The sequence below is a fragment of the Entelurus aequoreus genome, linkage group LG07 (genome assembly GCF_033978785.1).
Source record: "Entelurus aequoreus isolate RoL-2023_Sb linkage group LG07, RoL_Eaeq_v1.1, whole genome shotgun sequence".
NCBI classification, from domain to species: Eukaryota; Metazoa; Chordata; class Actinopteri; order Syngnathiformes; family Syngnathidae; genus Entelurus; species Entelurus aequoreus.
In genome coordinates this window covers 12,923,392-12,938,697 of record NC_084737.1, presented here as the reverse complement: position 1 = coordinate 12,938,697, position 15,306 = coordinate 12,923,392, and the positions used below count along the sequence as shown (strand labels likewise).

General features: G+C 39.7%; 1 protein-coding gene across 1 annotated transcript in view; it reads right to left on the bottom strand.

Moving 5' to 3' along the window:
- Window positions 1-2,358: 2,358 nt before the first annotated feature.
- plagl2 (pleiomorphic adenoma gene-like 2) overlaps window positions 2,359-15,306 on the bottom strand; it is a 107,698-nt gene continuing 94,750 nt past the window's right edge. The window contains exons 3-4 of the mRNA XM_062052589.1: window positions 11,465-11,912; window positions 2,359-3,809 (exon numbers count right to left, since the gene is read on the bottom strand). Coding sequence (XP_061908573.1) covers window positions 2,381-3,809; window positions 11,465-11,748 — 1,713 coding nt within the window. The 5' untranslated portion in view covers window positions 11,749-11,912 and the 3' untranslated portion in view covers window positions 2,359-2,380. The remainder of the gene's footprint in view (window positions 3,810-11,464; window positions 11,913-15,306) is intronic.

Genomic DNA, 15,306 nt, shown 5'->3' with positions numbered 1-15,306 from the left:
AAATTGCTAATGCTAATCAGTAGCATGTCACTAGCAAAGCCAAATTATATTAGCATCAAGCTAATGCAAACGTGGAGCCTTGCTTTACTTTTTGAGGCCAATTTCTCTGTTGATGTTGAAATTTGCAACTTTACTGAGAGGTAGTTTGGTACCAACCTCGGTACCATTGGATTTTACGTGAGTCGGTGCCCATTTAGACCACTCGGATTTGGTCGGTGCCAAAAAATTACTGGATTTGGTACCCATCCCTATTTACTGCTGTGAATTTTTTCCGGTAAATTCATTCTTACGGGGTAGGAATTCGCTACACATCTTAAAATGTGTAAAAGTCTGTTTGCAGAATAGGAGCTGTGCATATAGTAGGCTTAGATGTATTATGTCTTTTAAGGCTGTCAAATGTAACGAGTTAACTTATGTGATAAATCACAAAAATAGTAAAATAATCATGTATATGAGCAAATTAATTTCTCATTTTATTTTGACCCCACATGCTCCTTTACCTGAAAAGCGGCGCGGTTTGCATTTGTGTCCAAATATTGGGCTCTTTTTTATGGTTAATTTAAATGATACAAGCGAGTAATAACCTGTGATTAATCATCATTAAACGAAATTTAAAAGTGTGATTAATCTGATTTTTTTTTTAAACAAAAAAATGTGTTTCTTATATTGACAAATGTTGAATTAGATAACGTCACATGATTTGAACTGCTTAACTTTAACACACACATTTGTCTAAATATCGATATTATAGTCGGAGAAAAGACGGCAGTATCGGACACATTGGTATCGGTGGTATTATTATTAGTTTTTACTACAGAAGGTGTAATGTTGTAATTAGGGTTGATTTTAATCACTGGTAATAAAAATAAAACTTGACGAAAAATCCGCATTTTGTACAAAATGCTTGTAAGGGACAACTGATGAATGCTGTTTAGTAAATGTATTTCGGTTTAGTTATGTAACATATGACTGTTATTTTGAACGCGGATATGCTTTTATTGTGTTAAGGAACTCACGAATGAAAACGGAAACGGAAGTTGTTGCTTTTCAATGTAACATTAAGGACGACGCGATGGTAAAGCGTATATTTAAAGGTGAAATGGAAAAGTTAAACAGTTAAAATTGTTCTAGCGGCAATTGAAAGGGAAACAAGTTCTTACTGTAGCGGCTCAGTCGAATTTAAGGTCTGGAACTGATGGTCAAATTGTCTTTTATTTTGCATTCTTCACAGTCTGCCCAATGACCAACGTAAGAGCTAATGCGCAAGCGTACACGATAAACGGTACATTAGAATACGTTGTACTTAAGCATTGAACATGTGTACATTTAAAACAAATTAACGACTGCAACAATTTACCGTGTTTCCCTTTGAACTGGCGCTAGAATCATTTTAACTGTACGTTTTCTAATTCATCAAAGCAACAACCTCCTTTTCCGCTTTCATTCGCGAGTTCCTTAACACAATAAGAGCACATCCGCTTGCGCAACCTTCAAAATAACAGTCATATATTACATTACAAAACAGAGAGCATTTTAACAGTTGTCTCCTCACGACGCTACTAAATTCCGTGTCTTTTCAGGGCGAGGAAGCCAGAAGTGTAACGAGGAAGTGTAAAGTGTATTCTGGGGAATCTAAACCTCCACAATTCGAGGAAACAAAGCAGTAAAGATGAAGTGCCTTCTGCTAGGGGGAAAAAAAAAAAAAAAAAAAAAAGTGCTTCTCTTGAGGAAAAGTAAATAAAAAAAATAAAAATAAAAAAAAGTATATTTTAAAAAAAACAAAAAACACTTTTCACATTTCTTTCTCCTTTTTTTTCGTATCCCGTTCAAACTTCCAAAATGACCACGTGCTTTTCTTTTTCCGACCAAATTTTCCTATCCGCGCAAAAGAGCACTTTTTTTTCCAGAAGGGGGACAGGGGGGGGGGGCTTTTTCTTTTTGAGGTCGTTTTTCCTGGACTTTCGAGTCTTTTTCGTCTCAGGGCGAGACGTTCGAGCGCGATTCTTAACAATTACATCAAAGAAACACAAGAAAATATCCACTTCAAACCCTAGTTGTTTTTGTTTTTTTGTATCCAGGTCACAACAATACAGATCATCTTCACTAAACTTTATCTTTGATATATTTTTCTTCTAATATTGCTTTAGAGAGTAACGCAGAACCACGCCTTCTGGCCTACTGGTTCTGCCCGCTATACACTACTAAATAGGGGGTATAAATGGCGAAAAAGGGGGTTAATATGCGGTTATAACTACGGGGGGGGAGGGGAAAAGGAGGGAAATCCCAAATAAAAGCGATTTTCTTTGTCGTTTTGCTTAAACGGGCCTTGAGCTTCCTTTTGAGGAAGAATGACAAGCTTCCGTGCGCGGGGCAAAAGCGCTCACTGGAAGGCCTGGTGGAAGCGTGGCAGCGTTGTGCTGCTGAGGCTGGAGCTGAACACTGGTGGGAGGGGGTGCAGGGGTCCGAGACCCAGGCCCCCGCCGGAGCTCTGCTGCTCCTGAGGTTGCGGTTGCAAAGAGGTAAGAGGCGCCGGCTCGGCGGCGTGCAGAGTCGAGGAAGACGACGACGAGGAGGAGGGAGTCGCCGACGAGGTGTAGCCCATCACCAGCCCTCCGGCGCTCATGGGGGCGCTGTAGGGGGGCAGGTTGAGCGGGAGGAAGCCCAGCAGGCTGGAGAAGTCAACGTTAGCAGCACACAGAGACTCGGCGATCACCGCGGGGCTCTTGGACAGCAGGGGATCGCCGCACAGTTCTTCCGTCAGGCCAGCAGGGGGCTCCAGTCCGTCCTTAGGCGGGGAAACAGCAGCGTGGGGCTCCGCCGAGGGCCCCGGGCCCGGCAGGCCGCTCTGCAGGTCCATGAGGAAGCTCTCCATCTCCACCTTCAAGGGTTTGTCCAGCAGGTATGAGGTAGATCCCAGCTGGTACTTGGGCGCCTGCTGGGGGTGGTGCTGCTGCTGCTGGTGGGGCGGGGAATGGTGGTGGTGGTGGTGGTGGTGATGGTGGTGGTGGTGGTGGGAGTGCGGGTGCAGGGATCCAGTGGGTTCCATGTGGCAGCTCATGGCCGCCGAGAGGGGCGCGGATATGAGCGGCGGGTGAGGGTGAGGGTGAGGGTGAGGGTGGGCCACCCCGGAGTTGGACATGGCCTGCAGGTGGTGGGGGTTGTACACGCCCATGGGGAAGGGGGCCCCGCTCGGGAAGGGCTTGCCCATCATGGGGTCCTTGTTGGGGGCCATGCTGCACATCATGGGGCTGAGCTCCTCCTTCACCGAGCAAGGAGGCGACCCCGAGGTGAGGAGGCCCAGCATGTCCGGCGGCTCCGTCTTGATCTTCAGCAGCTCCTGCGAGTGGCTCTTCTTCACGTGGCGCGTCAGGTGGTCCTTCCTGCCGAAGCGCTGGGCGCAGTACTGGCAGAGGAAGTCCTTGCGGCCGGTGTGCACCACCATGTGGCGCCGCACGTCCTTCCGCGTGTAGAAGCGGCGGTCGCAGTGGTCGCACGGGTGCTTCTTCTCCTTGGTGCCGCCCGACGACTTCCCCGAGTGGCTCTTGAGGTGCTCCAGCAGGACGGGCGTGCTCTCGTACCGCTGCATGCACACCTTGCAGGTGAGGTCGCCCGCCGTGGCCGAGTGCATGGCCACGTGGCGCTTGTAGCCGAGCTTGGTGTTGTAGTGCTTGCCGCACTCCTCGCACTTGAAGGCCTCCTTGTTGGGGTCGTGGGTCTGCAGGTGGTTCTTCAGGTGGTCTTTGCGGTGGAACATCTTCTCGCAAAACGAGCACTGGTGGGTCTTCTGCGGAGAATGCGTGGCCATATGCCTGCAGGGGGGCGACCACATGTCTTTTAGTGAAGAGAATCAACATGACAAATATTTTTACAGCAGTTACTTGAACTATATACCGGATTTTTCGGAGTATAAGTCGCACCGGAGTATAAGTCGCACCTCCCGAAAATGCATAATAAAGAAGGGAAAAACATATATAAGTCGCACCGGAGTATAAGTCGCACCTGCCGGAAATGCATAATGAAGAAAAAAAAAAAACATATATAAGTCGCACCGGAGTATAAGTCGCACCGGCTGAAAATGCATAATAAAGAAGGGAAAAACATATATAAGCCGCACAGGAGTATAAGTCGCACAGGAGTATAAGTCGCACCTGCCGAAAATGCATAATAAAGAAGGAAATAACATATATAAGTCGCACCGGAGTATAAGTCGCACCGGCCGAAAATGCATAATAAAGAAGGGAAAAACATATATAAGTCGCACCGGAGTATAAGTCGCACCGGCCGAAAATGCATAATAAAGAAGGGAAAAACATATATAAGTCGCACCTGCCGAAAATGCATAATAAAGAACGAAAAAACATATATAAGTCGCACCGGAGTATAAGCCGCACCGGCCGAAAATGCATAACAAAGAAGGGAAAAACATATATAAGTCGCACAGGAGTATAAGTCGCACCTGCCGAAAATGCATGATAAAGAAGGAAAAAACATATATAAGTCACACCGGAGTATAAGTCGCACCGGCCGAAAATGCATAATAAAGAAGGGAAAAACATATATAAGTCGCACAGGAGTATAAGTCGCACCGGCCGAAAATGCATAAAAAAGAAAGAAAAAACATATATAAGTCGCACCTGCCGAAAATGCATAATAAAGAAGGAAAAAACATATATAAGTCGCACCGGAGTATAAGTCGCACCGGCCGAAAATGCATAATAAAGAAGGAAAAAACATATACAAGTCGCACCTGCCGAAAATGCATAATAAAGAAGGAAAAAACATATATAAGTCGAACCGGAGTATAAGTCGCACCTGCCGAAAACGCATAATAAAGAAGGAAAAAACATATATAAGTCGCACCGGAGTATAAGTCGCACCTGCCGAAAATGCATAATAAAGAAGGAAAAAACATATATAAGTCGCACCGGAGTATAAGTCGCACCTGCCGAAAATGCATAATAAAGAAGGAAAAAACATATATAAGTCGCACCGGAGTATAAGTCGCACCGGCCGAAAATGCATAATAAAGAAGGAAAAAACATATCTAAGTCGCACCTGCCGAAAATGCATAATAAAGAAGGAAAAAACATATATAAGTCGAACCGGAGTATAAGTCGCACCGGCCGAAAATGCATAATAAAGAAGGAAAAAACATATATAAGTCGCACCTGCCGAAAATGCATAATAAAGAAGGAAAAAAACGTATATAAGTCGCACCGGAGTATAAGTCGCACCGGCCGAAAATGCATAATAAAGAAGGAAAAAAACATATATAAGTCACACTGGAGTATAAGTCGCACAATAAAGAAGGAAAAAACATATATAAGTCGCACCGGAGTATAAGTCGCACCGGCCGAAAATGCATAAAAAAGAAAGAAAAAACATATATAAGTCGCACCTGCCGAAAATGCATAATAAAGAAGGAAAAAACATATATAGGTCGAACCGGAGTATAAGTCGCACCTGCCGAAAATGCATAATAAAGAAGGGAAAAACATATATAAGTCGCACCGGAGTATAAGTCGCACCGGCCGAAAATGCATAATAAAGAAGGAAAAAAACATATATAAGTCGCACCGGAGTATAAGTCGCACCGGCCGAAAATGCATAATAGAGAAGGAAAAAACATATATAAGTCGCACTGGAGTATAAGTCGCATTTTTGGGGGAAATTTATTTGATGAAATCCAACACCAAGAATAGACATTTGAAAGGCAATTTCAAATAAATAAAGAATAGTGAACAACAGGCTGAATAAGTGTACGTTATATGAGGCATAAATAACCAACTGGTATGTTAACGTAACATATTATGGTAAGAGTCATTCAAATAACTATAACATATAGAACATGCTATACGTTTACCAAACAATCTGTCACTCCTAATCGCTGAATCCCATGAAATCTTATACGTCTAGTCCAGAAGTGTCCAAAGTGCGGCCCGGGGGCCATTTGCGGCTCGCAGCTAATCGTTTACCGGCCCCCCACACATTCTGCAAAAATTGCAAAATTGATAGTATTGCAAAAATTTTAAAAAAAACATTTAAAAAAAGTGGAATGAGGTGAAATCTAACGAGAAAAAGTTGCAATGTTGACACAAAGCTGCCATGCAGGCTGTTTTTTTCCTTTCTTTTGTCTTTGTTTATTTTTATTTTTTTTGCTCAAAAAAAAAAAAAAAATCTCTGTTACAATGAATTATTACTTAAAAAATGTCACTTTAAAATGTTTTATGTGGAAAAAAATATTGCATATATTGTGTGGTTGCCATAAAAAAACATCAAAGTTTTATTTGACAAAAGAGCATAGTACAAACAAAATAATAGTTCAAACGTAAAATCGACAGATATATCTGAAGTTGATCTCGTAATTTAAGTGTTAAAAGTAAAAAAAAACTAATAAAAATGTATCACTTTATGAGTGGGGGACCTTTTGGATCCATAATATATTTAGTAGGATTCTATTTAACATTTCACTGTGATTACTCAAAAATATTAAAAAATTAAAATCAATGGTGTCCTGCATTATTGATCTTTTAGGGCTCTAATGACTAAATACTGCATATTTCAGTTTTACTATAAAAAACTAAGTTGTCTCTGACAGAAAAGGCATAAAACTTTTTTTTTTTTTTTTTTACTTTATATCAACCTGAAGTTGATATAGAGATTTACTGTAAGCGTTAAATAAATAAAAAATAATAATTTGACTTATTTTTTACATTTTAATGACTGAGACCCTTTATGGTCCCCGGGAGCCCTAAAGGTTAAAAAAAAAAATCCATATATTTTGTTAAGGTTTGAAAATGAAAAATATCAAAATGGCCCCCGCATGCTTAAATTTTTCCGTGTGCGGTCCTCAGTGGAAAAAGTTTGGACACCCCTGGTCTAGTCTTTTACGTGAATGAGCTAAATAATATTTAAAATTTTACGGTAAAGTGTTAATAATTTCACTTATAAGTCGTTCCTTAGTATAAGTCGCACCCCCCAAACTATGAGAAAAACTGCGACTTATAATCCGAAAAATACGGTACACAATATACTGCAAATTCCAAACTATAAGCCGCAACTTTTTCCCTACACTAAAAACCCTGCGGCTTATAAAACGGTGCGGCTAATTTATAGATTTTTCCGCGCTGACGGCCATAAGGCAAATAGTTCAAGAAAAAAAAACAATGTCATGGCGCCACCTTGTGGACGAGTTTACTCACTGCAGGTGCTGCGGTGCCCTTCTGTTTGGACTGAGCTTTCAACCGGACGTTCCGTCTTCTAGCCGTCCATAGCGTTTCTGCTCGTATGGATTCTTCATTCAATCACTCCAGAGTGAAGTGTCTTGCCAAGGACGTGACTTAGGATGGCGGAAGCCGTGGATCGAACCAGGAACCCTGCCGCGCCGACCCCAATATAACTAAAACAATCCGTATTTCCTTCTGTTTATTGATTTCACCCGGAAGCACAAGTGCCGCTCCGTCTTCGAGTCATCCGTAGCGTTTCTACTCGTATGGATTCTTCATGTATCACTCCAAGCAACGTTTGCTCGTTTTACAATATAACTAAAACTATTCATACTCGCTAAACCGTACCATGTGTGATGTCTGTAGGAGTATTTTCATGCATATTTGTACGTGCTATCGCTATGTAATGAAGATAGTGCCGTTAGCATTAGCCAATAAGCGAACAAGTTTACAAGTGTCTGTGTTAGTATTATTAACTTACCATGGCATTCTATTTTTGATTGTTTCAGTTTCGTAAATTCACCAAAACGTCACCGTGGACTTGTTGAGTCTGTTTAGCTGATTGGAGAGCTAGCTTCCGCAGCTAGTGGGTCCATGGCGAAGACTTCTGTTTTGTTTGATCAGCCGCTTTACTGCCGTGTTACTAACACCATTTGGAAACAATTAGGTGTGTAAATTAACGTATAATATGGATAAATACATGTTGAATAAATGTATAATTACATGTACACTAGGAAATAAATGTTTATGTACTACATTACCCAGAATGCTTAGCGCCATAGACAGGAACCGGAAGTAGGTCTGAGCAATGCGGGAGTACGACAATTGTGTATTTTGATGAACAAAAAGTTCACATATTGTTACAAGTTGTTGTTCCTGCTTCACCTACACAAGGAACATAAGTTCTGATTTGACAGTTGACGCGCACGTTTGAGCAAAAATGACACTGATTGGCCGAAATATGCGGGGAAGATGTGGGCTTCGGCCACAATCGCAATGCTGTGCATAATTTGCGGGGATTGTGTCTGAATTTGTTTAAATTGGCAACATTGCGAATTCCTGTAGGCCAGGGGTGCTCACACTTTTTCTGCAGGCGAGCTCCTTTTCAATTGATCAAGTCGTGGGGATCTACCTCATTCATATATATATCATTTATATTTACTTATTTATGAAATATATGTTTTTGTTAACAAGTTAAAGGTGTTTAATGATAATGCAAGCATGTTTAACACATATAGTTAATATTGTTAATAAATTAAAGGTGTTTTATGATAATACAAGAATGTTTAATACATATAGTTAATGTTGTTAACAAGTTAAAGGTGTTTAATGATAATACAAGCATGTTTAACACATATAGTTAATATTATTAACAAGTTAAAGGTTTTTAATGATAATACAAGCATGTTTCACACATATAGTTAACATTGTTAACAACTTAAAGGTGGTTAAAGATAATACAAGCATGTTTAACACATATAGTTAATATTGTTGATAAGTTAAAGGTGTTTAAAGATAATACAAGCATGTTTAACACATATAGTTAATATTGTTAACAAGTTAAAGGTTTTTAATGATAATACAAGCATGTTTAACACATATAGTTAATATTGTTAACAAGTTAAAGGTGTTTAAAGATAATACAAGCATGTTTAACACATATAGTTAATATTGTTAACAAGTTAAAGGTTTTTAATGATAATACAAGCATGTTTAACACATAGAGTTAATATTGTTGATAAGTTAAAGGTGTTTAAAGATAATACAAGCATGTTTGACACATATAGTTAATATTGTTAACAAGTTAAAGGTTTTTAATGATAATGCAAGCATGTTTAACACATATAGTTAATATTGTTGATAAGTTAAATGTGGTTAAAGATAATACAAGCATGTTTAACACATATAGTTAATATTGTTGATAAGTTAAAGGTGTTTAAAGATAATACAAGCATGTTTAACACATATAGTTAATATTGTTAACAAGTTAAAGGTTTTTAATGATAATACAAGCATGTTTAACACATATAGTTAATATTGTTGATAAGTTAAAGGTGTTTAAAGATAATACAAGCATGTTTGACACATATAGTTAATATTGTTAACAAGTTAAAGGTTTTTAATGATAATACAAGCATGTTTAACACATATAGTTAATATTGTTAACAAGTTAAAGGTTTTTAATGATAATACAAGCATGTTTAACACATATAGTTAATCTTGTTGATAAGTTAAAGGTGTTTAAAGATAATACAAGCATGTTTAACACATATAGTTAATATTGTTAACAAGTTAAAGGTGTTTAAAGATAATACAAGCATGTTTAACACATATAGTTAATATTGTTAACAAGTTAAAGGTTTTTAATGATAATACAAGCATGTTTAACACATATAGTTAATATTGTTGATAAGTTAAATGTGTTTAAAGATAATACAAGCATGTTTAACACATATAGTTAATATTGTTAACAAGTTCAAGGTTTTTAATGATAATACAAGCATGTTTAACACATATAGTTAATATTGTTGATAAGTTAAAGGTGTTTAAAGATAATACAAGCATGTTTAACACATATAGTTAATATTGTTGACAAGTTAAAGGTGTTTAAAGATAATACAAGCATGTTTAACACATATAGTTAATATTGTTAATAAGTTAAAGATGTTTAATGATAATACAAGCATGTTTAACACATATAGTTAATATTGTTGATAAGTTAAAGGTGTTTAAAGATAATACAAGCATGTTTGACACATATAGTTAATATTGTTAACAAGTTAAAGGTTTTTAATGATAATACAAGCATGTTTAACACATATAGTTAATATTGTTAACAAGTTAAAGGTTTTTAATGATAATACAAGCATGTTTAACACATATAGTTAATATTGTTAACATGTTAAAGGTTTTTAATGATAATACAAGCATGTTTAACACATATAGTTAATATTGTTGATAAGTTAAAGGTGTTTAAAGATAATACAAGCATGTTTAACACATATAGTTAATATTGTTAACATGTTAAAGGTTTTTAATGATAATACAAGCATGTTTAACACATATAGTTAATATTGTTGATAAGTTAAAGGTGTTTAAAGATAATACAAGCATGTTTAACACATATAGTTAATATTGTTAACAAGTTAAAGGTGTTTAAAGATAATACAAGCATGTTTAACACATATAGTTAATATTGTTAACAAGTTAAAGGTTTTTAATGATAATACAAGCATGTTTAACACATATAGTTAATATTGTTAACAAGTTAAAGGTTTTTAATGATAATACAAGCATGTTTAACACATATAGTTAATATTGTTGATAAGTTAAAGGTGTTTAAAGATAATACAAGCATGTTTAACACATATAGTTAATATTGTTGACAAGTTAAAGGTGTTTAAAGATAATACAAGCATGTTTAACACATATAGTTAATATTGTTAATAAGTTAAAGGTGTTTAATGATAATACAAGCATGTTTAACACATATAGATTCCTTTCTTTCATGAAGACAAGAATATAAGTTGGTGTATTACCTGATTCTGATGACTTGCATTGATAGGAATCAGACAGTGGTGCTGATAACGTCCGCATTTTCGAATGGAGGAGAAAAAAAGTCCTCCTTTCTGTCCAATACCACATGAAAGTGGTTGGTTTTTGGCATCTTATTTGTCCAGCTTCCGTACTCCTTTGTATACACTTTACAAGAAACACATTGGCGGCAAACTCTGTAGCTTGCTAGCTTGTGCGCGCCAGCTTTCTGAGACTCTTATTTTGTTAGCGCAGGCAGGATGAAGCAGCGCTTTTTATTGCGCAACTGTGCAGTCGGTCTTTGGAGTTTTGACGACAGGTACGGCAACCAGAGTCTGTTGAAATAAAAAGTGTTTCTCGCCTTCCTGTCGGTCATTTTAATGAGCTGGCAGCAGCCAGCGTCATCTCAGAGGACCCTCGGGTGCCGTGAATGTCAATCAAGTGACGAAAGTGACGTCATAGTGAAGATTTATGATCGCTCATTTTTAGGACTATTTTTTTAATGCCTGGCTGGCGATCGACTGACACACCGATCGACCGGTAGCTCGCGATCGACGTAATGAGCACCCCTGCTGTAGGCACTGATAAATGATCATTTGGTCAAAGAGGGCCCAGTTTTGCTTTGCACTTTCTCATGTACTCCGAAGCCTTATCAAAGTAAAACATGTCGTTATGTACAAAAAGAAGTGTGACAGTCGGAGTACCTGAAGAGTTTGTATTTGGAGCTGAAGGCCTTCGCACAGTGGGGCTGCGAGCAGTGAAAAGGTTTCTCTCCCCCGTGCGTCGCGGCGTGGAGGCGGAGCTTCTCCTGAGAGGCGAACAGAGCCCCGCACACCAAACACTCCTTCCCTCTCGCCCCCTCGTCTTCCTCGTCGTCCCTCTCTCTCCTGGCGCTCCCGAACAACTTGGCGGCGGCGGTCCGTCGTCCCTCTTCCTCCGGCGTCAGTGCGGTAATACGTTGTGAGGCATCGGCGGCAGCAGCTGCCATGGCAGCCTTAGAGTGCCGCGGCCATGAAAGTCAGCTTGGGGGTGGGGGGGGGGGGGGGCTCCCCCGCCTTGCAGGCGCAACGTCGGGCGGTCGGAGGGCGAGCTGGCGGGCGTGGTCAGAGGAGGCTTGGATGATGTCGCAGAAACATGGAGGTGATGAAGAATCTGCCGGAGGACACAAAGTACACGTTGTCTTTCCTTACTGGACTCACGCCGCTCTAAAAGAAAACAAGTCTAAAAGAAGCAAGGCGTCTTATATCCGGGGTCTAGATGGGCAAACCAACAGGTGGCGCCAAATGTCAGCAAAGTATACATCCATCCATCCATCTTCGACCGCTTATCCTGAATCGGGTCGCGGGGACAACAGCTCCAGCAGAGACCCCCAGACTTCCCTCTCCAGAGCACCTGGGACTAGGGATGATGTTCGAAACCGATTCTCCCGGTTGTTCGATAAGAAAAGAACCGATTCCATCGACTCGAGTCCCTTTTTGAGAACCGGTACCCGTTATCGAGGCCACTATAGTAAAGAAAAAGAGTTGGTTCTTTATTCGAATACCTGGGAACGAATCCCAAATGGGCAATGTTATGCCCCATTTGATTGTAGACTCTCACTGACACCTTGTGGCGATATGAAAATACTACGCGTCAATAGTTTGGGCACTTCCGGGTTGGCGATGTTAGTACAGCTCATGAGACAATTGAGAAGTAGACAAGTTGTGTTAGCTCCTACAAGCCTTGGAAAAGATAAGTCTGTAAGTAAACTGTTTAACTTGTTTATGTAACTCAATATTAAGGTGGAAAGTGGTTAAATTTGGTTTTTGTGCACTGTTTCAATGGATGTTTTGAGGACTTAACATGGCTGCCAGTCGTGTATTTCCACCATCGAAATAGTTTCAACACTCAGAAGTATTTGTTTGATGATAGTACTGTATATTTGTGTGAAGCTAATATTTACATATTGGGTATTACATTTCAGTATGTTAATTGAATCACATAGCTGTGTATTTCAGTTTTTAAAAAAATAAAATAACAGTCCAGTGCAAGACAAAAGTAAAGATAGGAAAAGACAAAGCAAGATCAACAACAATAAAGAGCCTAAATGGATTAATCTGCTTTGGAACTTTATTAGACGTCTTGGATTGTTTGTTAGCTGTCTGCCTGTGTGTGTAGTTAGTATGTTCCAATAGCAGCAGAAGTGCACTTTTTGGAGAGCTGTATTATTTTCAGTTTTGTGCCCAATGGACTGATTTTACTCAACACTATATTATTATTAATACACCTATAGTGATCACAGAGACAGGTTGTTTTTGTGTTACTGTATATATTTGTTTTTCTGAAAAATCCCACTTAATATACTTTGGGTAACAAGAGTCAATATTTATTTATTTTATTTTTTTAGGGGGGTAACAGTCAATATTTATTTATTTATTTTATTTTATTCTTATAAAATAAAAGTGAGCTTTTGTTGAACCAAATATTGTGTTTTTTTCCCATATACAACAACCTATCTGGATTCGATAAGAGAATCGATAAGGAATCGGTTCGAACTCGATAATTTCTTATCAAACATCATCCCTGCCTGGGACAGAGTCTCGCTCTCTACCTGGACTGTACAAATCATCGGTTTCCTGCTGAGAACCATGGCCTCAGATTTGGAGATGCTGATCTTCATTGCAGCCCCTGAACACTCGGCTGTGAACCGATCCAGTGAGAGCTGAAGGTCACGAACCGATGTTGCCATCAGGACCACGTCATCTGCAAACAGCAGTGACGCAGTCTTCAGCCCCCCGAGACGTATACCCTCTCCACCATGGTCACGACTGCCTCGAAATCCTGTCCATGAAAATCCAAAACAGGATAGGTGACAGAGCGCAGCCCTGGCGGAGACCAACCCCCACTGGAATCGGATCCGACTTACATCCAAGCACCCGGACACAACTCTCACTTTGGTTGTACAGAGACTGGATGGCCCTCAGCAGGGTCCCCCTTACCCCGTACTCCCTCAGCACCTCCTACAAGATCTCCCGGGGCACCCGGTCATAGGCCTTCTTCAAATCCACAAAGCACATGTAGACTGGATAGGCATACTCCCAGGCCTTCTCCAGGATTCCCGCAAGAGTAAAGAGCTGATCAGTTGTTCCCCGACCAGGACGGAATCCACTTTGCTCCTCTTGAATCTGAGGTTCGACTATCGGGCGGACCCTCCTTTCCAGTACCTTGGCGTAGACTTTCCCAGGGAGGCTGAGTAGTGTGATACCCCTGTAATTAGCACAGACCCTTTGGGGAACCACCACCCCAGTCTGCCACACACTGTCCCAGACTTCCACGCAGTGTTGAAAAACCGTATCAACCAAGACAGCCCCTCAACACCCAGAGCCTTCAGCATTTCTGGATGAATCTCGTCAAACCCCGGAGCTTTGCCACTGCCACAGCAAAAGATGCATATATAATTAAAAAAATAAACAAAAATGGTCATTATGAAATGTTATATTTATATAACAATAATCAATATGTATTTATTTTAAATTAAACTGTAGCATATTTTGGAACATTATATATATTTGCATTTATGAATTAAAAAAATGATTGAACTCTAATTATTTTAGAAAAAAGCATTATTAATTTAAAATAAATATCAACATATTTTATATAATATTGTTAATATACAAAATCCAAAACCAGTGATGTTGGCACGTTGTGTAAATGGTAAATAAGAAAAAGAATACAAGGATTTGCAAATCCTTTTCAACTTATGTTCAATTGAATAGACTGCAAAGACAAGATATTTAACGTTCCAACTTTTTTTGCAAATAATCATTATCTTACAATTTAATGGCAGCAACACATTGCAAAAAAGTTGTCACAGGGGCATTTTTACCACTGTGTTACATGGCCTTTCCTTTTAACAACACTCAGTAAACGTTTGGGAACTGAGGAGACACATTTTTGAAGATTCTCAGGTGGAATTCTTTCCCATTCTTGCTTGATGTACAGCTTAAGTTGTTCAACAGTCCGGGGGTCTCCGTTGTGGTATTTTCGGCTTCATAATGCACCACACATTTTCAATGGGAGAATGGCCCACCCGTAGTCCAGACCTATCTAGTATCCACACTCTTTTACTATGAAGCCACGCTGTTGTAACACGTGGCTTGGCATTGTCTTGCTGAAATAAGCAGGGGCGTCCATGGTAACGTTGCTTGGATGGCAACATATGTTGCTCCAAAACCTATATGTACCTTTCAGCATTAATGGCGCCTTCACAGATGTGTAAGTTACCCATGTCTTGGGCACTAATACACCCCCATACCATCACAGATGCTGGCTTTTACACTTTGCGCCTAGAACAATCCGGATGGGTCTTTTCCTCTTTGGTCCGGAGGACACGACGTCCACAGTTTCCAAAAACAATTTGAAATGTGGACTCGTCAGACCACAGAACACTTTTCCACTTTGTATCAGTCCATCTTAGATGAGCTCAGGCCCAGCGAAGCCGACGGCGTTTCTGGGTGTTGTTGATAAACGGTTTTCGCCTTGCATAGGAGAGTTTTAACTTGCACTT